At 37.5% G+C, this 24005-nt stretch overlaps 1 protein-coding gene across 2 annotated transcripts in view; it reads left to right on the top strand.

Annotated features, from left to right (window-relative positions):
* Positions 1 to 22045, top strand: part of XKR4 (XK related 4) — a 204338-nt gene extending 182293 nt beyond the window's left edge. The window contains exons 3-4 of one of the 2 annotated variants that reach the window (XR_014943383.1): positions 18803 to 20974; positions 21583 to 22045. Coding sequence is in view for 1 of the 2 variants with exons in the window: in XM_015855609.3 (XP_015711095.1) it covers positions 18803 to 19749 (947 nt within the window). In the remaining variant the exon portion in view is untranslated. Of the gene's footprint in view, positions 1 to 18802 lie in introns of both variants that reach the window. The other variant, XM_015855609.3, reaches the window with a different exon arrangement.
* The last annotated feature ends 1960 nt before the right edge of the window (positions 22046 to 24005 follow it).

Raw genomic sequence — 24005 nt, 5'->3', positions numbered from 1 at the left:
AAGGGCATGTTCAAATCATGTTTCTTTTTAACTGTTTTCTTAACTGTTTTGATTCTTGCTATAAGTGACATCAGCAAGTCACATGCTTTAAACTTCATTGGCTCATAAGCAGAGATATTGAGCGCCACTAAGCTACTGAAATATTGCTTGTATTTTATTATTTTATTTCTTATGCCTATAAGAAATAAACGAGAGTCTACTGACTTGAAGGGACTTCATTTTCCTCCAGTATCTTCTCTCATCAATAGTACATATCTTATGTGCTAGTGTATGATGTGAGAATGGTACAGACTCATAAACTAAGAATAAAATAAGAAAAATCTCATGAGAAGATTTCTACCACTCCTACCAGAAATGAAACAAGTTGAGTTGAAAATCAGTTTGCTCTTGTTAGAGGCTGACATTTCGTTCTCCAGATTCTCAGTTTTGCTACTTGTATTCAGTTGAATTTGTATTCAATTTGTATTGATTGATATTTGTATTGATTGTCCTGATACAAATTGTATTGAATTTGTATCAGGAACTGAATACACACAACACATTTCTGTGAAATAGAATATTGCATATCCTCAAGGAGAGTATCTGGTATCCATACAGTCACTGTGAGTAATGCTGCTACTGTGGGAATATGATAATGCTACCTACCATAAATAAGAACATGTAAACACTGCCCTGTAGATTTTTCTCTCATCCACCGAAGATTAACAAAGTTGTGTATTTTTGCCTTGGACTACACATGACTGATAGTAATAATTAGAATATATGGGCAGCTTGTTTTGTTTCATTCATTTTTTACTTATCTTCATGTCTTCACAGAACATTTTCTGAAATAGAGCACTACATACATTTGAAGATTTATCGATGGGTTTGAAGAGAAAAATATGATGCTTTCTGTAATATATTATTGATCCTACAATTATGTGTCCTTCTTAGTAGGAGAAAACAGAGCCTATTTGTGAAGGAAAGTAAATGGATTCATCTTGTAGCTTTTCCCAAAAGTCATTTTATTGGTTTGGACAACCATAGTTTCATTGAAATTAGGTCCAACTGCTTGTATATCACTACTCCTTCAGTTTTACCTGGATATCATATGCTGAGCAGAATGACTTGAATCAGATTGCATTTCATTTCTAAAAACGTCTAACCTGGGCTACACGTAGAGAATGTGTTGAACTGATGGTTCATCAGTGCATTCATAGAGATTGCTTTAAAAAGCTGCATTTCTTAAAGAAGTCTACCTACACCTCAGTATTTAATTTAGAAAATGAGAGCAGAGACATAATAATACTTACAGGGATGTTCAAGGCTCAACCATAAATACAGAGGAGATTTTCTCTGAGAGGGTTGTTTGACAGTGTGGGCTTTATTATCTGGAAGAAGAGTGCAATACCAGCTGGATTTACTGACACTCAGCTCATATTTGCTCAGGATATTCTCTCAGGACAAATGACTGTGAAACATGTTCAGTTTAAGTCTGCACTAAATTAGACCTTGAAAAGCTTTTGGAGAGTTTTTGTCTGCTCGTTTGGGGTGACTGCACTAGATATCTTACAAACTTAACCAAGACTGTATTTTAAATTTATTTATGATGGATGTATTTACACACTATCAAACATAAATAATTGATGACTTAGAATAAATATTCATGATCTGAGCCATAAAATTAACTCAGGATAAGCCAGTTGTGAGCCTTTTCCAGGTCTCAACATCCATCTCATTGACCTTCCTACAATACGCAGTAGATTTTCCATCCTAGAATTCTAAGTTGTAATGTTCATCCAGACAAACAGCTGTCTCCTTTCCAAACATACCCACAGCTCTTCCTCACTGGCACTGTCTGATTGTCTGCAGCCGGTTGGCATCCACAATGAATCAGAGCACATCACAGAGGAGGAGATTTAACCTTTCAAAACTATTTATCTCCCTCCATATGCGACCAGTTTTTGCAGCACTGTGTACTGTGGAACAACCTCTAAGTATAGCCTTCAGATGTGTTTTTAGGAACCCTGGTTTATGAATAAATACAGTTGACAGTCTGCTGATCAGAAGGCTATATTTACCATAAAGAAGTTGACATAGTGTCATGTAGGATTTGACAATTAACCTTGAAAATTCCTGAAATATGCTTTACATCTTTTTTATTTTTTGCTGAGTAAAAACCAAAATGTAAAACAAAAACAATAATAATAATAATAATAATAATAATAATAATAAATAAAAATAAAGGAAGAAAGAAAAGAAAAAAAGAAATTTACAGCACAGTGTTCCTTTGGGCTGCAGAAGATAATCACAAACAGTAAGTGAAAAAATGGTAATTTGATCTCTGTCCAAATGATAGGATTGCATCATGTTTTCTGGATTTCGCACGAATGTGTGGAAGAACTTCTTTACAGTGAGGGTGACGGAGCACTGGAACAGGCTGCCCAGGGAGGTGGTGGAGTCTCCTTCTCTGGAGATATTCAAGACCCGCCTGGACGCCTACCTGTGTGACATGGTGTAGGGAGCCTGCTTTGGCAGGGGGGTTGGACTCGATGATCTCTAGAGGTCCCTTCCAACCCCTACAGTTCTGTGATTCTGTGTAACCTCTGAAGGTACTGTCTTCAGTAACCACACACACAGAATCTGTATGGCTCCGTATTCAAGCTAGATTTAAGATGATTAAATATAATTGATATCTATCCACATTCTTATTCATTCTACTGTGATTTGCCATTTGGTGTTTCAACTGGCTGCAAATTAGTGAAGCAGTTTATATATTGCTTCTTTTCATCTCTATATTCAGTTAATCCAGACAAAAAGCTGTCTGTGCCTACTTGTTTTTTTCCACTACTTTCATCTGTGCCAGTAATGTACCTGTTTGTGTGAGAGATTGTGCTGTGATTTGGGAAATATGACCCTGGAAGGATATAACTTACACTGTACTTGGATACACGGCAAATGAGCCCCTCTTTGCATAGGTCTGGATTTCCTGGTAGGTGATACTTGCCTATGGCTTGTTAGTGTGCAGTGCTTGTGCATTTAATGGCAAGTAGAGAAAAATCTTCTGTGACCGCACTCAGGTCTTTGGTTGTTGGAAAGGGTCCTTACCTCCATTCACACTCACTTTGCAAGACTTAGTAAAATCCATAGGAATTTGCAAGGAATTAGTAATTTGTCAAAGGTCTAGAAATTCAGTGGACTCAGAATGAGTCTACTGTGAGATTAATGTTAAAAACAATGAAAAAAATGGAAACAATCTAAATCATAGGTAAATTAGGAAATTAAAATATGTCAGAATTAAAACTGTAGAAAATACCAACCCTGGTAGTGGCAACCATGATCCATCCTCTCATCAGCCTAAGTAACATAAGGTAGACTTTTCAACTTATTATGTATCAGCTGGGCTTTAGGGGTGCTTCATGTTTGCAGTTCAGGTCTTCAGCACAAAATATAAAGACTTGGAAATTTAAAAAAAAGAAGAGCTGTGAGATTGTTAATTCTGGACATCCTGAGCCTGACTGAGGTTGGCATAACTGCATAATCCTTACCCACATTACACATAAGGGTTTATTCAAAGATGTAGTAGGGGATTTACAGCAAACTTAATGTCAGTGCTATTTCTGATGTGGAGATCTTGGTGCATAGGATTTAATTTACAGTGCTTTAATGGTGCATTGGATTTAATTTACAGTACTTTAATATCCAATTCCCACTGGTACCAGGTGGTTTGGTGGTATCAGTCTTTGGTGGTACCACCAAAGATCTGAGCTGAAGTTACTTTTTGAGACTGGAACTGGGACTTTCCATAAATTTCAACTGAAATCTTTCTTCTGATTGATTCAGTTTGATTCAAATCCTACTGTGCTATGTGTTTACTTTGCACCCTGTTATGTACCATGGGTCAACATTAAGCAAACAAAAGTAAACATTTTTACTAAGGTGAAGTATTGGCAAGTAAAACCAGCTCAAGAAAGAAACTTGCATTAAGTAGTGGCTCTTTATATTCCTTTACAATACGTTTTCCTCTTGTAAATATGTGTACTGAAAACAGTTCTGGAGAGCCTATTTTTTCCTGATAGAGAAGATTGTGGGTGTTTTTTGGTTGCATAAAACCTATTAAACCTTTGCTCACCTTTCATTGCTCCCTCCTCACCCTCTCTTCTCTCACACATTTATGTGAAGTGGTTTTCTGGGGCGCTGATGCTTTGTAACCAAGGGAAGAGCCTTGGATTTCTTGTCAGGCTGGCCTGCTTCCCATACACATGCAATTACTCCCACCACAAAGCAGCCCTTAATTTGCAGCTGGGGACCTCAGAGAGCTTTCAAGTGTGTACAGATCCCCTGATGCTGCAGTAAGCAGAGAGCTGTTCCTCCCCTCACAGAAAGCGTGGCCAGGGGAAAAGCAACATGGCTCTGCTCCTCCTGAGCTCAAAAGCTGAATCAATATTCCTTTAAAACTGTCTGCAGCAAAGGCAAATGGCAGCCGCCTTGAAACTGCTTTAATTTATACCAGGTTAAGGTATTGACAAACTCCCTTGTTCCTCTCTCCAGCTGCCTTGTGGGCCAAGGACCTGTGAAAAATAAATGTAATTATTAAAGCATTTGCCTTCAAAGGTGCAAAGGGTCCTTTAATGAACTTCATCTTGAGAAAACAAAAATATGCAAACCAATTGTATTAACAATTTAAATAATTAATTGGCATGTTAGCCAGGATATGCAATGTTTGCCTTTTGAGATGTAAAGGCATTCTTTGCTGTGCAGTGGATACCTGCTGAGTGCAGCCCACCTGGATTGGCAAACTGTTCCTCTTCAGTTCTGTTATCATACATGCCTCATAAATTCATTTATTATACAAATTGGCTACTTCCATTTCTTCTTCTGTATGACGTTTGCATTTTTAAACTGCCGTGTGGGGTGTTAGCTTATTAGTCAGTTTTCTATAGCTGTCACTCAAAGTGACTGCACGGTTTGATTCCCTGCTGGCTAAAAAAATTCAACACAGAAGCTGCCAGTCTAGCTTACCAAACAGTCCAACAAGAGAGAAACTGCAAGCCCAGAATATTCTCCAGTTTCTGTGATTATACACTGTGCAGAGTGAGAATTGTATGATAGTCTGACATTCATTACGTTCACCTAAGTGCTCACATTACAGTCTTCTATTTTGAGGACATGATTACCATACAGCAATAATTCTGTTCAGGTTGCTGATACCTAGCGTACATTAGCTTTCATAGAGTCAGGGAAATTTATTAATATTCTACTTACAAATATACTTACAAAATTGAAGCCTGATTTCCATTGTAAAAATGCAAGAGAATTTTTTAAGGGTGAATAATTAATCGCTGCCCACCTTCATTTTGAATGTTTCAGAAAATATGGATTTAAGCCAGTATTCTCATTTAGTCAGTACTGCTATTAAACTGATATTTACAAAGCATGGCAGTGTGTATACCCCGTGGCAATAAGCATGCAAGTACCACAAGTGACTGTGGTGGAATATGCCATTGACCAGAAATAATAAATTCAAGTCACACTAGGTATGTCAGAGAAGACATTTTCAAAGGATCCATGAGGATTTAGCAAACCACATTCCACAAATAATCCATAGAATTTATGCTCATATATACTTTGATCTGGAATTTTGTTTTGGATTATTAAATAAATAAATAAATAAATAAATCTATAGAAATTTCACACCAAACTAGAAGGAATTCAGTAAAACCAATCTGAAAGGAATTTGTTCATCTATCAGTCATTGCCTGTGAAGCAACATGAAAACCACCAAGAGGTCTGCTTGCAGAAATGTGAATTCTTGATCGAATCTATCAATTCAATAATCTTCTGAGAGGCATCTAAGTTTGGAAAAGCTGTATCATACTCACCCAAAAGCACCTCTCTACCCAAACGTGAGCCTATGTTTGGGGTAGGCCTTCTCAGCATTTTCAGAACACTGCCTCAAGTGAGCAGAGGCAGTTGTAAGGTGCTAAGTAACTCACTTTCTAATAAAGGTAGTGGAAAGATTATAATGGTTTTATTTTTATAGCTCTTGAGAACAGCTGGTGGTGGTCCTTCTGAGTTGTAATCGTTCTACCCAGGGGAATCAGGCTTCTAAGAATGAAATTCTTCTTATTGCCCAGTGCTGCTGAAGGCTAATTTGAAAACATTTTCTCCGTTTTACTTTGACTTATTTTTGAAGACCACTTTCTTTTGAAAGATGGAGTGGAACTCAGCTGGCAGCAGCTTCCTAAAAAACAAACTCCTTATCTCTTTGGTAACCTAATTGTTCAGGAAACAAGCTTTTAAAGATCGATATCTATGCTGATAAACTGGCTTTTGCGGTGTGAGCACAGATTTCCACACACACATGTTCTGCTGGTTCACGGACAGTAGTGTTCAACTCTCCTGATAAGCATCATACCAATGAAGACGACTCATTTGTTGTCTGCAAATCTGGGCAAGGAATATGCTGCAAACTGGTAGTGAGGTTCCCGTGAATCATGACCCTTGTGGTTATGGTAGTAGATTCTGCTTAAAAACTCCTGGGTTCCCCCTCTTTAAAAGGCTTTGTACATTGATATTACAGGCAGATCATTCCGTTTTTCTTTCCCTTGTTCATCCAGCAGCAAAATGGATGTCATACTGACATGCCTCATGAGCTATTTTGAGAATAATGCAATGATTATGAAGAATACTGAAATATTTTGACAAAAGGTGTTAGGCCTGCATTGTTAAAATGTCCCATTCAGATGAATGCGCACATTCTGAGAGATAATATGTTGCTCATTTGGAAGAGATTACAGGAATACAATGCAGCTATGTGGAGAAGTTTTGTCTCCTTTTCAGCACAGGTAGGGACTATCATACTGGGAACGGGAATAATGTGTTTTACTAACTGGATGTTGGCACACACAAACATTGCTGACACATCCTATAAGCCTTAGAGAGAAGTAGCTTATGAGCTCTTATAATTTCACTGAGAATAGGCTGAGATCATGCCTATACCTATCTATTTTAATGCTAAGTTATTATTAATTCACTGATCCAGGTACTATGTGAATACTGCAAATTATTATTATTTTTCAGACAAAAATACAATCTGACAGCAAATAATTGCAAGTATATTCCTGCAATCTACAGAACTTTACCTTGATTACTTGACTACTGCATTCAGTTCTTGATCGCCTCATCTTGAGTAAGAGAAATATTAAAAAAGAATAAAGGTGCAGGGCAGAGGTTATCCTGATGGTAAAATTCAGCAAGTAGGAACATTAGTCAGAAGAGAACATGAATTGAAATGAACCAGACAATTAGAACTGCTTAGGACGAAAGTAAGAAGCACTGAATAGCCAGAGTCATTTGTTGGTTACTCACACAAGCAATCTTTTTTCTTCAGTAGAACATTTCCTGTTAAAATATGAAGCAGTTAATAGAACAAACACTTCCATTAAAATTAATAAGAAATATTAATTTCCTGTGGAGTTTTAAGAGAATCTTTTGAAAAAGAAGTGGTCGTTTAACAGGGTTTTGAGATAACTGATTATAATAAAGGTAAGCCAATGAGCTGATTGAAAGGATTGTCTGATGAAAATGAAAAAAAAAAAAAAAGTCACTTCTGTATGTGACTATATCCAGGCTGGGAAGCAGAACAGTGAGTTACTGTGACAGCCTGCTGATGAGAGAAATGTGAATGAGGTGATCGCTGTCTAGGATTTATGGTGGGCTATCACACATTGCTGATTCCAACATGACCATCAAGGGGTTGCATCCAAAAGCATGAGCCCGAGCACCTTGTCCTAAGACTGCCATGGTGAGACCAAATGTTGGGCCTGTATGTCTTGAGTACGTCTAGTGAAAATAAATCTGAGATGGAAAAAACAAAAAAGCAAGAAATATGGGGAATGTTGGGAAAAGACTTGGTGGAAAGTCTTGTAGGTAAGGGGACAAGAAAGGGAGGTGTCTCAGGCAACATTTGGGATGTAGTTGATATTGTAGAAATTTAGGGGCAGAATGAGTCGTTTAAGAAATAATGGGGATTGTACTGTGGGAAGAGGAGGAGACATTGGGTACCTCAGAAAGCAAAAATGGACTCACACTCCAGCACTTTGATAGACATTACTCTTCAGAAACAGAATAAGGAACCAAATCTAGGTTTGTATTCATAAGGTGCCCTTATTCTAAACATAACTGTCTCTCTGTCTCCTGCCTGCCAAATCAAGTTAAAATTGAAAATAAATCACAATAATTTAGATAGACTAGTTTATTGCAAAAGTGCTGCATTTATTCTAAAGCTATTGTCATTGTCCATTACATGTTGTTCCAAAATAAACAGCAATAGAAACAGAAAAATGATAAATTTATTAGGATATAATCAGGCCATGAAGTGCTTAGTTTTTAAATTAAGTAGCAATATCTCAAAACATTGTTTATTTTGGTATTTTTATAGACAGTCTATAAGCTGAATGCAAACTATGGTTCCATATTACCTTTCAAATCTTGAAAAGTTATGTTTGACTGTCATGGCGTTGGTTCTGACTCTGTTTGGCAACATGTTTGTGACATGTCTCAGAAGGCTTTCTACAAACTTTGCTTCCTAAGGAAGAGCTAGATTTATAATTGGCTGAGGCTCTTTGAGTTCCAGCTACTTACAGGGCTCTTTTTGTTCTCTATTTCCAGCCAGAGCTATACTGTCTCCAGCTTCTAGGACTCTGTTTCAGATATATATGGAAGCATTCATTTTTAACAAAAACAGGTAGATTCCAGAAGAGCAGTGTACCTATTCACATCATTCTGAAGATTCTTCAAACAGCAAAAATAATGAAGGCACATTTCCTGCTGATTTCTTTCTATCCCTGCTGTAGTTATAAACACATGACGTCTTCGTAGTCTTCTTGCACAGTATCTCTTACATCACCCTGTCCTTAACCACTGCCCTCAAATTATCTCAATTTTCCCCTCATTGCTCCTGGACTGCCACACTGTACATTTGATTCTCTGCCTCATTCTCAGTTCTCTATCATGATTCTGAGTTTGGCTGGGTAAGAGACAATGTCTCCTGATGTTAGTTCGAAGATATATCCATGTGGATTTGATGCTGCCAGGCACTAACTCCCTTTCTAATTAGTCCTCTTCTCTGGGAGAACTGTCTGAAGACACCAAAATATTCAAAATTTGGGCATAAAAATACCTCAAGTGTGCTTTCTTCTCTTGAAGTGGAAGCGCTTCTTTGAATCCTTTTCTAGTTCTTGCTTTCCCTGTCCTTAACTAAACTTAGCATAAGACATTATTCCTATGTTAAATGTTGTTAAAATCAGTTTATAATTTTTTAAAAATCACCTTAGAGCACACTGATGTCCAAATGTCTAAAGAAAGTAGTCTAGAAATGGTAGAAGAAAAAGTCCAGTGAGATAAAAATAAGTATAGATTATTAGGCTGGCATCAATACAATTTAACATAATATAAATGCTGGCTGGACACAGATAAAAAAGATGTGGAGGCTCAGCAGTATAATTCTGCAAGCAATCATTTTTTGAAGCTTAGGTCTTGTTCCCCAGATCTCTTCTATTTCACTGACAAAGTTATAGGTTAGGGTGATGACAGCAACTATAATGAATCATTTATTTATTTGTTCATTAAGTTCATGGAACTTCAGGTCCTGAGATCTTGTTTTGAAATAGCATTGGATGGAATTCACATTGAGTTAAGTACGGGCTGTATCTGCCATGAATATGAAAAGTAGGGAAAAATGAGAGAGGAAATGCTTAGCAGCGCTTAGCACACATTTGTCCTTGCCCTTGTTGTGTCTGACAGTATTAAAAACTTTATGAATGATGAAATGTGATATTAGCTATCATCTGTGTTTCCACTGGCTGGCTAAGTTTGTCCAGTCTTTGCCCTCATGATACATACAGAGATGTGAGAGTAGTGAATGGAGTAGGGCAGATTACAATCATACATTGATCTGAATAATTGGGTTAAAATTATCACATCCAACTAATAAGTTTTAATACTGAAAGAGTGTAGTTGAGATTCAGGAACACAGACTATACCTACAGAATGGGAGAGTGTCTCTTAAAGAACAGTGGTTCCAAGTATTGCATAGTGATAGCAGAAAGAATAGCTTCCTTATGAGATCTCATGGCCAAATTGTGTCTTTGAGCCTTCTTTTGGTGTAAGGGAAGGAAGGCTGGCAGCGGACACACTGAAGTGATCATACCACTGTGAACAACCAATAAGGCCACTGTTAAAAGCCTGTGGCTCAGACCTGGAGAATAGAGCCACTGAAGAAAGTTCAAAAAATGGGAACCAATTATTATTTACCAATGTATATCATGTGGGCATATTCAGATATATCAGAGATAAATTAAAATACAGCTTGAGACCTTTCCTAACTTATTCACATGATATCTAAAGTGATCCAATACCGGGCATGAGCTAGAACAAAAATTAATCTCTACACTCCTTAGAATACATAGAATATTCTCCAGATCAGTTAGACTGTTTCCTTTTGCACTACCTGCACAGTAGGTGAATATATAGATTTTCTTTGGGGAGGAAGGTGAGGTGGTTAGTGTTTGTTTTTCTTCTGACAGGAAAGAAAACCAGTCTGTTTAATGAATTATTGTGAAAAAATATTTGAAGTCAGTCAAAGTGAAAGAAACATAATGAAGAGTGAGAACTGTAATATCTCAGTTTGATCCAGAGGAAACTTAAATAGTGTTGTGTACCAAATAAAGCTTACAGTTCCAGTTTTCCCTTTGCTAAGAAGGATTGCACAAATGCTAAATCGATTTCCTTCTCAGGGTGATGATAATTGCCTTTTGTCCCAAAGCACCATATCAGACATTATCCTCATCACCCCTTCAGAGCGGAAAAGCTTAGAGAAGCTTAAAATGACACAGAAAAATGTTATATCTATAATATTTATTATACAAATTGTATTATATAATGTACTAACTTCAGACTACTTTTAATGTTCAGGTGGCAGAAATAGCAGGTGCTTAATGAGGGAGAAATGTATCCCCTTGTGGAAAGCCAAAACAGGCTTATGAACCACTGAAAACCAATCCTAAACTTATGGCTTAAGGAGATTTGAGGGGATTAATGGCCCTATGTTATACTTCTACATGGAGTCAGTGTTTCATTATCAGCGATCTGGTCCCAAGCTATTGACTTGTGATAAGACTTAGTGCAAGGTATTTCAGACATTTTTCACAGCAAGACATGTTTTGTTTTCTAGTCTTCTTTGCGTTAGATGGAGGCTGCTGCTAGTGCAATATCTGAACAACAAAAAATTCCTCCTGCATTTGAGATATTGATTTATCCCTTCCTTTCCTAAAATTTCAATAGATTTTTTTAGGGCCGGTGTGATACTACTGAGTGTATTTTATGATACTCAGCATCTCTTGAAAAAAAAAAAGACACTTTGAGGAGATACAAAATTTGTATCAGCCAGATGATACACATATCTGTGCTACTACACTGGCCATAACAGCTCTTGGAGAATATTTCCTCAAAAATAAATAAAATAAATAAAATGTTTTGGACATCCATTCTGTAAGTACCATTGCTCCATGGGGTGCTGGCAGGTAGAGTGGCACAGTTCTGAGGAAGAATTGTTTACAAAGATTGGGATATGTTTATGTGTACTCCTGTGCAAGGAAAAAGGCTTTTTCTTGAACAGTCCTGAAAGGGTCAGGTACAGTGTGGTCCTTCAAGCGTTGTTCTGTGCATGCAAAAATATATTGCAGTGAGTTGATTAGATGTGGTGTATTGACCCAGGACTGCATCTAGATGCCTACCCATCTGCTCCCTTTCTCCCTCTACTCAGCAGGGACAGGGAAGAAAATTAGGATGCTGTTACTTCAGAAAAACCTCCTGTAGAATGTGTCTTCCATGGGCTGATATTCCTCCAGAAAGTACTCCCTCACTACAGTGTGGAGTGAGGCAGCAGTGTGGAGATCTGCTCCAGCGTGGTCCTCCATGGGCTGCAGGGTATCACCTGCTCCATTGGGATCCTCTCCCACAGGCTGCAGATCAACCTATGCTCTGGTACCTTGAACACCTCTTCCTTCTTCTCTGACCTTGATTTTCACACTGCTTGTTCTACAGTTCTTTCTTCCCCCTCATTTCATATATTTGTTAAATATGTTTTCACAGGGACACTTATGGCTTTGCTGGTAGACTCAGCTGCATCCTGCTTCCGCTCTGGTATAGCTGCCTAGACCTGGCTGTGTCTGGCATAGGGCCACCCCTTCTATCTTCAGCTAGAGTTGGACTAGATGACCTCTATGATTCTATGATTTTCTCATAGAGGCCACCCCTACAGCCTCTCCCCCCTCCTTGTCCTCAGCTCCCAATACACTGGGAAACAGTTTTACAAAGAACTGATTAGGAAACCAATATAGTTTCTGTTATCACCTGATTTTTAATTTAGCTCATTTCATTTCAGTGTTCATGCTGTGTTGTAGACAAGCAAAATGTCCTTTTAAAATATATTTTCTTTAGGAATATGAAAATATCTATAAATTTTGTTTTGTTTTAAGAGATTTTATTCTGTGTAGACTACAGCTTTTCCTCTTTCCCCTACTATATAGCAGGGAGAGATGTTGCTGTTTCTGCCATTTATTTTCTTGAAGACGTCCAGATGTGCAGCATACTGGACCAGGCAGCTCAGATGGGGGCCTTCTCCCATAGATGGTGCCTTATCTTTACATAGCAATATGTTATCATGTTGTGGTTTACCTTCAAGAGGTGATGACAGGGGTTCTGTTCTGCTTGGAGTTGCTGCACTCTCCAGACAGTGCCTTGACTTCTAACAGCTACTTGCAGCAGACTAAAGATGTCAAAAGCACTTTTTGCCTAAGAAGAAATGTACTAATCATGGAAATGAGCCTGGAGTCAGTGGATATGTTTATGCTGCACACACTTCACTGGAATATAAAGATACCAAATTACTTAACAGGCAAGTATGAGTCTAGCTGTGAGAGTACAGAAGTCTAAGTTTAGCTTCCCGACACAGCACATTATTTCAAGCTGTCTTTCTGAGCCTGACAGTGTGCAGACTGCATGACGTATGTGAGCACCCACTGCCTGCAAAGGCCTGGACTTGACTAGAGGCTAATAAGGACTCCTACATTTTAACTTATAAGAATGCTTTAGTAGAATAAAAACTAACAAAAATCACTCGGCTCAGCCAGCTAGTTGCTGGCCTTTGCTAGCATATTCTGTCAGGGTGTCAATTCCTTTTACAGACTGATGAGATGGTATCAGAGTTTTGGGTGTTGTGCCCAAAACCCTTTTGTCATTTAGCTGTCTACAAAGAAAGAGAAACTTTGAAACACTATCTCTGGTGTCTCAAAAGGCAGGAGAGATCCAGTTTGAATGCTCCTTCTCATCTCTGCATGCTAAGTTGACTGTTTTTTATTCATAGTAGATTTTATTCATAGTTTCTAAAATAGCTTCTGAAATAATAACAACAACATTTTTATGGAAGACATGGTTGAGAATTGTGGAAATAACAAAGAGAAGCTGTTGTTTCTGTTGACTTGAAATTACAACTATTATTCAGTTGTTTCTTTGTGCCTGTTTAAAGCTGTGATCAGGATGGCTGCTCAGCAGAAGTGTCTTAACAGTTTATCTAGCAGTTAGATTTGCTAGGATGGACGTGTCCTTGAGTGCAGCCAGAGCCAGATCATTGAGCAGGTACAAACCCTGAGTCTGCTAGTGGTGTGCACAGTAAGCCAACCTTTTGTTCTCTACACTGAATCCACACCACCACTGGAAAAAGGAGTCTGTCAAATGATTAAGACTGATTGTAACTGATCTAATGTGTATGTTTCTAGGCTTCCAGGGCAAAGATGACTTTCTGTGGAGAGCTAAATTAAAGAGCTGGAAATGCTCTCATCGGGAAATATCTGTAGAATAGCATAGCAGCTCAAATAAATCCTGGGAGAAGTTATTCTTATATATGCTTGCATGTTCTCTAAGCTTTATGGAGCACTCTAAAAGAGGTAATATCAGGCATAAATCCCATTTACATTTCAATGAGGAAGTGTCCTTGTCATCTTCTGCACTGCATTATCCCACCCAGTATGCAGCAGGAGAAAGTTAAACCATATGCTGTAAGTTGATAAAACCATCCATGTTACTCATCCCCAGTCGTGAATGTAACCTGTGAAAAACATTGGAAATATGAACTACAAGAGACTCATCCTCAAAAACTTTCCTTCCCCATGCTTGTGGGTGGTGAACAGTCTAAATCAAATCAGCAGTATTGGATGTTTCAGTAAGGTGCCTTTTTTAGATCTACTGGCAAGTAAGAAAGAACAAAAACAAAAAAATCCCTTTCTGACATTTGTTAGAATGTTAGAATGGCACAAAGGTGTTTGACTATATGTGAGGACAGTTAATATAAGACTAACTTGCTGCTGTGGGAAAGTAATAGGATTATCCTGCCAACACACTTATGGAGAATCTGTAAGAACAAGAACACAGACAGACACGTCTGCTTAAGATCACTGTCCTGCCTGTTTCACACAGCAGCCTGGTGAAGGCTGTGTAAATATACTAAGTCATTTTTTGAAGCTGGATTGGAACAGCAGTGATATACTGTTTCCTGCAGGATTCTGGCCTGAAAGGGAGCTGAGTGTTAAGAGATTCTTGGCTGCAGCAAAGCACCTGGAAGCTCGGATTCATTTATTGTCACTTCTCCAACCAAGTAAGAAACTCATAAAAATAGGTTTTCTTAAAATGTTTCCTACTTCCAGATCCTAGGCAAAGTTATCATTCCCACATGTCCTGTTCTGCTTGTTATTCCTGCTCTTAGCATGAATTTACTCCTGGAAACAGTGAGATGAGTGCAAGTTTAAAAAGGGAGGATGCAGCAGAGAGAGGAGCCTTGGCAGGAGTTGCATTTCTGAAATCACGTCTGCCAAGGAGCACTTTCTCTTATAAATTCATTAATTTTTAGGGGTTTCAGCTGACCTAAGGCATCCTGTACTTACTGTATAGCAGCCCTCATGAACCAGTGTGATTAGAACAAAAATGAGTTAGCGGATCCGAGTACACTTTCATGCACATTCAAATATGTATGAATCAGGGAGAAGATAAAATTAGCATGAAAATGAGACAAAGATTTTTTCAGTTATATTCAATTCTAAAGATTATTCTGTGGGAGCAGAAGAAAGGTACGAACCAGTAGAACAAATATGCTGCTTAGATATTGAATTGCTTTCCTCAAAGTTAAATAAATTATACATGTTTGGAAGAACCAGAATGGAAAGACAGAGGTGCCATTAAGTGGTGACTGTCAAGGAGAGGTGTGATATGGAAAGCCCCTTTCTGTTGTGCACAATTCCATTTGGATTACTCATGAGCAAAACATCTCAGTCAGATTTCACACAACTGCTGCTGAGGAGAACTTCATTAGCACTCCTGTAGCTATTTGAGCTCGCTTCCCTGAAAATATATTACATTTGTAAACATGTCCACCTCTGCATACATTCTCTTTGTTTTCTTTCATTTATGTTAGTGGCTTTTTTATCTTTTCTGTAATGAGCTGCAGCATGTTGTGGTTTATTATGAATTATATTTACAGTGCCAGTACATATATGCCACATTCTCATATGAAGAAAGCTTCTCATATCTACAGAAATGACTCTAAACTTTAACTAGCTCTTTGGCTGCATTTTTTTTTTTACTTCCCTTAGAGCTATAGGACATACTGGTGCTATTTAAAGTTTTTATTTTATAGTAATAGAAATATATTTTAATTCTCTTTTGAAATATGGATAAAGAGTTTTCTATGACCACGTGCTCAGAAATGCATTCATATGTTCTAATTAATCAATTAATCATTCAGTTAGGTAATAATTCACTTCATTGATAACTATTCCTGGTGATTTATCTATACTGTAGCATTTAGTTAGTAGCAAACTGCTATTTATTATCACTTTTACATTATTTTTAGTAATTGTTCACCAATAAAGAAAAATGGATGGTGTCCATGAAGCATTTAGCCTTATCTGAAGTCTGTATCCCTAATGCTGTTGCCAGTAGCACAAGATTAGAGACACAATGCCTTAACAGGTAGTTCTTCCTTTCCATGCATTCCCTTGATGCCTTTTTCCTTCCTGTAACCCATCGTTCCTGATTTTGTTCTGTAAAAGCATAAGAATGTTTCTCTATTAATGACTATTTAAATAACTGACTTACCTTGTGATTGTGCTTGCTTCTTTCTGTCAAAGAAAATGACTATGAATTAATTAGCATTAGAACACTGGAAATTCCTATGAATTTTATCTGGAACATTCCGTGCACATTAATGAATGATTTTACACCTCCTAATGCAAATCTGATGATATCTCCGCAAACCGCTGGGGGAGTGGGTGAGGTCATTAAAGTTAGATTTGCAATGGAAATATATGGGTTTTTCTCTCGTGTTATTCTTCCCCGTGTTGGTAATGCTGTTTTTGAGCACTTGCTGAGACTGGCTCATTTGTATTGAAAGATTCTCTTATCCTTTGTTCCTATTTTCTACTTTCCCTCCCCCCTCCCCCCTCCCCCCCCCCCCCCTTTTTTTTTTTATTTCATAAGGGAAATGAGTGATGTTTTTTTTTCAGAAACAGTTAAAACATTCCTACAGGAATACGAGAAACTACATTTTGAGCTGTTAAGTGTCATCTCCAGAGATTATGGTCACTGAAAGGCAGCCCAGCGTGAAGAGCAAATATGCATGTCAAAAATGAAAATACCAATTTATACCATGTCTCCTTCCTGTCTTACTGTCTGATCATTTATTCGCAGCATGAAGAAGTAATGTTAGTGTTCTGGCACCCAGGCATCTAAGCAGGGAGAAGAATGATGATGTTTTATTCAAAATTGTTCCCCGGAATCCTAAGTCTGTTCCATATTTCTGCTTATTGTTTATTTTATCTTCTTTAAATTCATGGGTTCATCCGAGCTAACAACATAATTTGTTCCTTGCCAATGATGTAGGAGAAACATTGGCAAAAACAATCCTTTCTGAAAGCTACAAAGCCTTGCATACTACTTAAGCGTAAAATCTTAGTGTGTTAAGCCAGGAGGATTGCTTAAGTAGAATGAGATATTATTTCCATAACCTACACTTTTCTGTTTTAACATAAACTTTTTTCTTTTTTCTCTAAAAAGAAATGGTGAGGTGTGCTTTGGCTTAAATTTACCACTGTGTGTTGAAAAAAATATGCTCAGAATTTAAGTAATTTATTATTGACGGTTTGGTGCTAAAGAAAGCTGTTGTAAAGGGAAGGAAACTACTGTTGATGCATCCAGATCTGAAGTCTGTTGAAAGGATTAAACAGCTTTTAACAGCAGACAAATAATATGTTTTCTTCCTTTCAGCTTCATTTTCTTCAGTAACTTACTCGAAGTTAAGCAATTGCTTAGATATTGGATAAGTTGAAATGCTGTTATCTTCCTGTGCTGTATGACTCCGTTCATTACCTGCATGTAAAATTTGCTCAGTTGATCAGTTTTAAGTATAAAACGTTTGATAGATTTTTCCTGTGCACGCAGCATATTCATAGAAATTGTATTTGAATAATAAATACAGTGCAAAAGCAGGGTTTCTGCCTTTCAGTTGAATTCCCATTTCCATCCAAAGCAGCTTGATAAGAGTCATAAGTAAATAAAAATTAATCATCTAGTGGAGAAAAATCATAATTTATTTCTAACAGAATGCTCTGTAACTGTTAAAATATTCAAATAGCTATTTTAAAATATATCACCGCTTAAATGGGAATGTAAGGTATCTGTCTGATAGTGAATGGAAGTAACAGATGAGTTTAAAAATGTGATTCAACTGCAAAGCAACTTCTTTAAGTTTTTCTTTCCAGGAGCAGTCAAATTCACTTCAGATGAAATAAATGATACCCACTCAAAATAAGTGTTGAAAGGTTTGAGTGAATGAGAATTATTTTCACAAAAATAATCTAATGAGAAAAGATTTTGTATTGTACTTTTTAATGAAAAATACTTGATATGTACTTCAGAAATGCTATCACGTAGGGCTTTCTGTGTTGTATGCGGTATGTATAAGGCTCCACAAAAATTCATTCATAACTGTCTGTTAACTATATCTATACTCAGAATTTTAATTCCATAGAAAATTCCAGCATTTCTGAAATTAAACCTCTAATTGCAACAAAATGAAGTTTTGATATTTTCTACCCGTTAACATTCTGTTACAATGTGGTGGGATTATCAAAATGGGTGCCCTTTTTTTTCCCCCAGCAAGAGTAAGTCAGTTATAATTTGATATGACAGGAGTTTAGTTTCATTCAAAAATGAGGATATATTCTCACATTTTTAAGGATTTAGTAAACTGCATGTGAGAATGTAATTTGAAAGTGATTAGTAATTAGTTAGAGAGGCTTGCTTGCTTTATATTGAACTTCTTTAACGACTTATCAAAATCAGAAAAATTATATTCTTTAATACAATAACCAGAGTAGATCCTGTTAAATCACACAGATGGCAGAGACACCTATTCCTGAATTCCTTTAAGCTGTGAATGACTGAATTGGCTTCAAACGTGAAAGTTCCTCAGAGCATAGTTTATTAGCCACTCTTGTTCATGTGTATCTAACATTCAATGTGCTAGTAATGGCTGCAAAATCTCTTCTATAGAAGAGTCTGTTTCTCGTTACTGCCTAAGATAAAGGTGAAGAAAGAGATTTTACTATCCAAACGGTGGAGTGCATTTAAAGCAGCAAGGATCTCACCAGTTTCAACGAAGCACTGATATCCCAATTATGCCCTAACTGCATCTCCTGTTTTCTCCTAGGTCTTACTGCTGCAGCATCTCTCGTATCCCTTGCTTGGGCTCTGGCTTCATACCAGAAGGCCCTCCGTGACTCCCGTGATGACAAGAAGCCCATCAGTTATATGGCTGTTATAATCCAGTTTTGCTGGCATTTCTTCACTATTGCAGCAAGGGTCATTACTTTTGCTCTCTTTGCCTCGGTTTTCCAACTGTACTTTGGGATCTTCATTGTGCTCCACTGGTGCATCATGACCTTCTGGATTGTCCACTGCGAGACAGAGTTTTGCATCACCAAATGGGAGGAGATAGTTTTTGACATGGTTGTTGGAATAATCTATATCTTCAGCTGGTTCAATGTCAAGGAAGGAAGGACACGCTGTAGGCTTTTCATTTACTATTTTGTGATCCTTTTGGAAAACACCGCCTTGAGTGCTCTCTGGTATCTCTACAAAGCCCCACCAATCTCCGATGCATTTGCCATACCAGCACTGTGCGTGGTGTTCAGCAGCTTTTTAACAGGCATTGTTTTTATGCTGATGTACTATGCCTTCTTTCATCCCAATGGACCAAGGTTTGGGCAGTCACCAAGCTGTGCTTGTGAGGACCCTGCAGCTGCCTTTACCCTACCCACAGAAGTGGCAACGAACACTCTTCGGTCCATCTCCAACAACCGGAGTGTGACGAGTGAACGGGATCAAAAATTCGCAGAGCGGGACGGGTGTGTGCCTGTGTTCCAGGTGAGGCCCACTGCTCCATCCACACCATCATCCCGACCTCCCCGGATTGAGGAGTCGGTCATTAAAATCGATCTGTTCAGGAACAGGTACCCAGCCTGGGAGAGACACGTGTTGGACAGGAGCCTGAGGAAGGCAATCCTAGCATTTGAATGTTCCCCTGCTCCTCCACGGCTACAGTATAAAGATGATGCCCTCATCCAGGAGCGCTTGGAATATGAAACCACATTATAAACAAAGCAAAAATGCAGCTTGGATAAGCTCTGGCATTACAGTCCAAGTTAAGGATTGATGGGAGAGCTGTAGGAATAACTAAACTGTGTACTATCATTAGAGCAGCAAGCTGTAGTGTTCTTAGTCTGGCTACCATCATGATTATCATTTGATCCACTGTGTGCAGTCCATCTGCAGGACACTAGTACAACAACATCACCTGAAAGCCTCAAAAAATAAACAAAAAACCCACAACCATCCCACACATACTGATCAGTTACTGGGAAAACTCACCCATGACTCCTTGCTGCTATGAAACTCGGACTGAGCGGTACTCACAAGCAAACCAACAGGGGGTTTCTGACCAGAGCTTTCAACTTTAGCCAGTAGTACATTTTATTTTAGAAATGAATGACTGATATTTGCATAATCAATGGTGAAAACAAGCAAAGAAAAATCCTCTAAAAAATATCGAAACTGTAGCACACAACATTGCCATTATTAAAACTGGTATCTGGGGGAAAATAGGAGCATAGTAGTCTTCAACATCCCATAAATAGATCATTCAGGTTAGACTAGATTTGCAAAATAGTTCTTAATTAAAAAGATACATCATCATGTTAGCAAGGTTATAAACAGAAAACAACTCTGATTACATAGCTCACAAACATTGACACCACCAGAACTGTTTGTTTCCTGTGGAATTTCAGTCTTTTTAATTGCAATTTAAGTCCTTTATGTTGCTTTCAACAGAAATCCTATGCAGCTCACTTCTGGTTTTCAGGAGAAATAAGGAGCTCCAGCACGTAGTGATGTAAATTAAATGATAATCATGATTCAGTGTTCAATTTGCAAAAAAAAATATATATATGTATGTAAAAGAACAGGGAAGTATAGTTTTCATATTCTAAAGTTTTTTGGAGGACCCCATTGAGATATTTCAGAAGGAACTACATGGAGATGAACGCGCTGAAACTTCTCTCTGTTTCAGAACTGGGAATGCATGATTCAGTGTGTGAATGTATGCAGGGGTGACAAGAGACTATGACATGCCATACCCTTCTAGTGCCAAACATTGTGTAACTGCAAGATTGACGTTGCCCGAGGGACAGATCACGAGTGGCATGAACCCTAGGAGACCAAGAAGCAGGAAAGACCAATCCAGTTCTCAACGTGTCGAGACAGCTCTGATTTTTCCCACCCATGGTGAAAATGATGTCTTTTAAAGGCTTTCAGTCACCTCTTAGTAAGTATATTCAGTGAAGTGTGATATAACCCAGCTGTGTGGAAGACCCTCTTCTGCCTGTTCAGAACTTGTTCCAGATATATCTAAAAATTACACTGTAATACAGAGTGATTTTGCTACAAGCTTTTGGGTTTGAAATACCTCCCTAAATCTAGTCAACAGTATCCTACTTTATGTTAAAAGTATCCCCTGATGGTGCTTTCAGATGCATTAAAGGTGCAAGTCAAAATTTGATAGTATTTTTTTTAAAGCTGGTGCAGAGTGAAAAACTCATGAATTATTTCAATATTTTTGTAAAGTAAAAAAAAATGGTATAAAAAGGTTACTTTTTATAAACCTCAAATCTTTTAATACATTTCATTCTCTTTATAGCTTAGATTTTAAGAATTGGTCCATGAATTTTATCATCTAGATTCTGCAGGTTGATACAAACCTGGTTTTCACACATTATGGATTTGTTTTGCAGTGTAATGCGATATGAAAGCCTACATGGGTACTTTTAGAATACACCATAAACTGCGGATCCTGCTTCAAGTATAAGTGGTTTGTAAAGAGACCGAGCAGTTCCATAAGAAACAATTTGCTAAAACTATTTCCATCCGTTCTAGGAGAGTGAAGCAGAACTGAAGAGTTACTTTTTTAAATGGCATTGTCAGGATGGAGAAGACCTGATGATTGGTATTTTAATCTTCATGTCAGGTATATTCATTGTAGTCACTGCTGTATATGCTGCTGGGTAAATTTCAGTCTTTCCTGTTAATAATATTTGTACTATGAAATGGCAGAGGTTACACACCTTTGTTTGTTTGTATGCGTTCAATTAGCCATTTTTAATGTTGACTTTTTTATTAGAGAAATGTTCAATATCTGTTGATCTTTGGTGGGGCAAGTTCCTCAAAACAAAATATCTGTCTGTGGAAGTATAGGAACCTGCAAGCCAGAAGGAATTTTGCACAGATCAGAAAACACCCGTGCTTGAAGGGTTTCTTAGGTGTTTTCAAATTAAGCAGTGGCCAGCTGCCTCAATAATCGTTTTTAAATAAAAAAGTTCTTTGATAGTCCAAACCCAAAGCTTTGTAGAAAGTGATTGCCCTTCCCTCTGTGCAGACATAGGTGACTATAAAGAGAAGATCTTTCATGTTTTGTCAAAAAATATACCACTGTAAGAACTGCTAAAAGGGATCTGGGGATGAAGTCCTTTGTCTGGATGAATTCAATTGAGCCTTTGCTCCAGAATCCAACATTTGGTGTCAAAAGGAAATTTGCCTTTACAAACAAGTGTAAGCTTTGTAATCCAAGATGTGAGGGTTTCTTTCTGAAACCATTCTGTATGTTTGGTGCTTCGTCAGTAACTCAGAAATGTTAGTGTGAGCTGGGCACAGCGGGCAATGCTCCCGGACCACGTGGGCTCTCCTGGGGAGAGGGACAACATCAGCAGGCCTGGCCCTCTTTTGATGGCCTTCTCATACCACATTGCTCTTCCTTGGAGCTGTGAACCCTTCGGTCAGGGCTGACAGTGCTGAAGAAACAGTGCAGAACGCAAAGGGTTATGGCCTGGACCAGTGGTTGCATTGCAAGGTTTCAGAAGAAGGCAAGCAGTGAATATGTTTGATTTTCCCTCCAGTTTTGGAAGAAAGGATGCAGAAATGTTATTTTTTTCATTGTTAGTATCAACCAGTTAATTCCCTTACCCTCCCATCATTTTTAGTATGTTTTTAGTAGAGCTTGTAAATTCAGTTCAAGTAAACTATTGCAGGTTCTGAGTGCACAGTGCCGTACTTGATATTACGTACACACAGAGGCAGTATGCATACTCCACTGCCTTCTGAATTCAGGCTGGGTGTTTCAGGAATAAGGGGAAGTAATTTTATTCTGAGTTAAAATCTGCTCTCCACAATCCTTCTCTGTTATGTTTGTAACATCAGTGATACTTGCGGTGAGAACAGGACAGCTATTGAAACTTTAATGCTCAGATGACTACATGAACAGTTTTATTAGTCTGCTTTGCTGCGAACAGTCACCATAAAAGCTGTAATAACTTTTTATACAACTTGTCAAAATTAAATATAGTCCACATTTAAATCCCATGATGGCCTTACGGACAATAAAAAATCAATATGCACTATTCTTTTTAAAGCAAACTGTTTTAAGGTCTATCAATAAAGTTCAATGAAGACAGCAATAGCAAAAAAAAATAAAAATAAAAAATAAAATAAAAATTTAAAAAAAATCCAGAAAAGTGTAAAAAAAAATCTTCTGCTTTTAAAATAATGGAAAAAAGAAAAAAAAAAGAAAAAAAAAATCGGGTCTTTTAAATTCTATTGCAGAATAACAGGAAAATAAAAACATTCATAATTACGTTCTGGGGAAGAAAGTGATCACATCTCTTTGCTAGAAGGAAGTGTCATGTAAAGGTTGTCCTGAGGAAACAAACAAATTTACCAGCAAATGTCAAGGTAACTTATCTTGGTCCTAAAACTTTGAGAGCTGTAGATTTGTGTGCTACAGAAAAGGCAATTTAAGGAGTAATCACTGCTCTAAAGGAAAAGAATGCATATCCATGTTCATTCAAAAAATGTAAGAAAATGTAAGATAAACTTTTTGTCTTATTTTTAAAGAAGTGTTATTTACTCTACAGTAAGATAGTCTTATAATAATATTTGAACAATGTGCAATACCTTTTTTTTTAAGTAAAAATCATTTCCAGTTCTCTTTGTGTCAGCTAAAATATGCTTCTTGTGTTAGAGCAGTGTTTCTGTGCTTGGGTTATTTGGGCTTGGCGGTGTATAAATTCTATCTTCATTGGCAAATTAACAAAGTTTGTATTAATTAATTTATGTAGCACTGAAGTTAGGGAAAATATTCCTTCCAAACTGAAATGTTAGACTTTATCTGTCTGATTTTGTAAACTTTTAGGAATAAGAAAATCTAAAAATTTTTGGAGTTGCAATTTTTAATACACGGTGAATATCAAATTAACCCATTTTTTTAAAAGGTGTATGGTAATCTCATCAACATACCATGAACAATT

Source organism: Coturnix japonica, chromosome 2 (genome assembly GCF_054131305.1).
Source record: "Coturnix japonica strain WE chromosome 2, WE-NBRP24, whole genome shotgun sequence".
In the NCBI taxonomy this organism is placed as follows: Eukaryota; Metazoa; Chordata; class Aves; order Galliformes; family Phasianidae; genus Coturnix; species Coturnix japonica.
The sequence above is the reverse complement of the archived record's forward strand: the minus strand, read 5'-3'. Positions and strand labels throughout refer to the sequence as shown.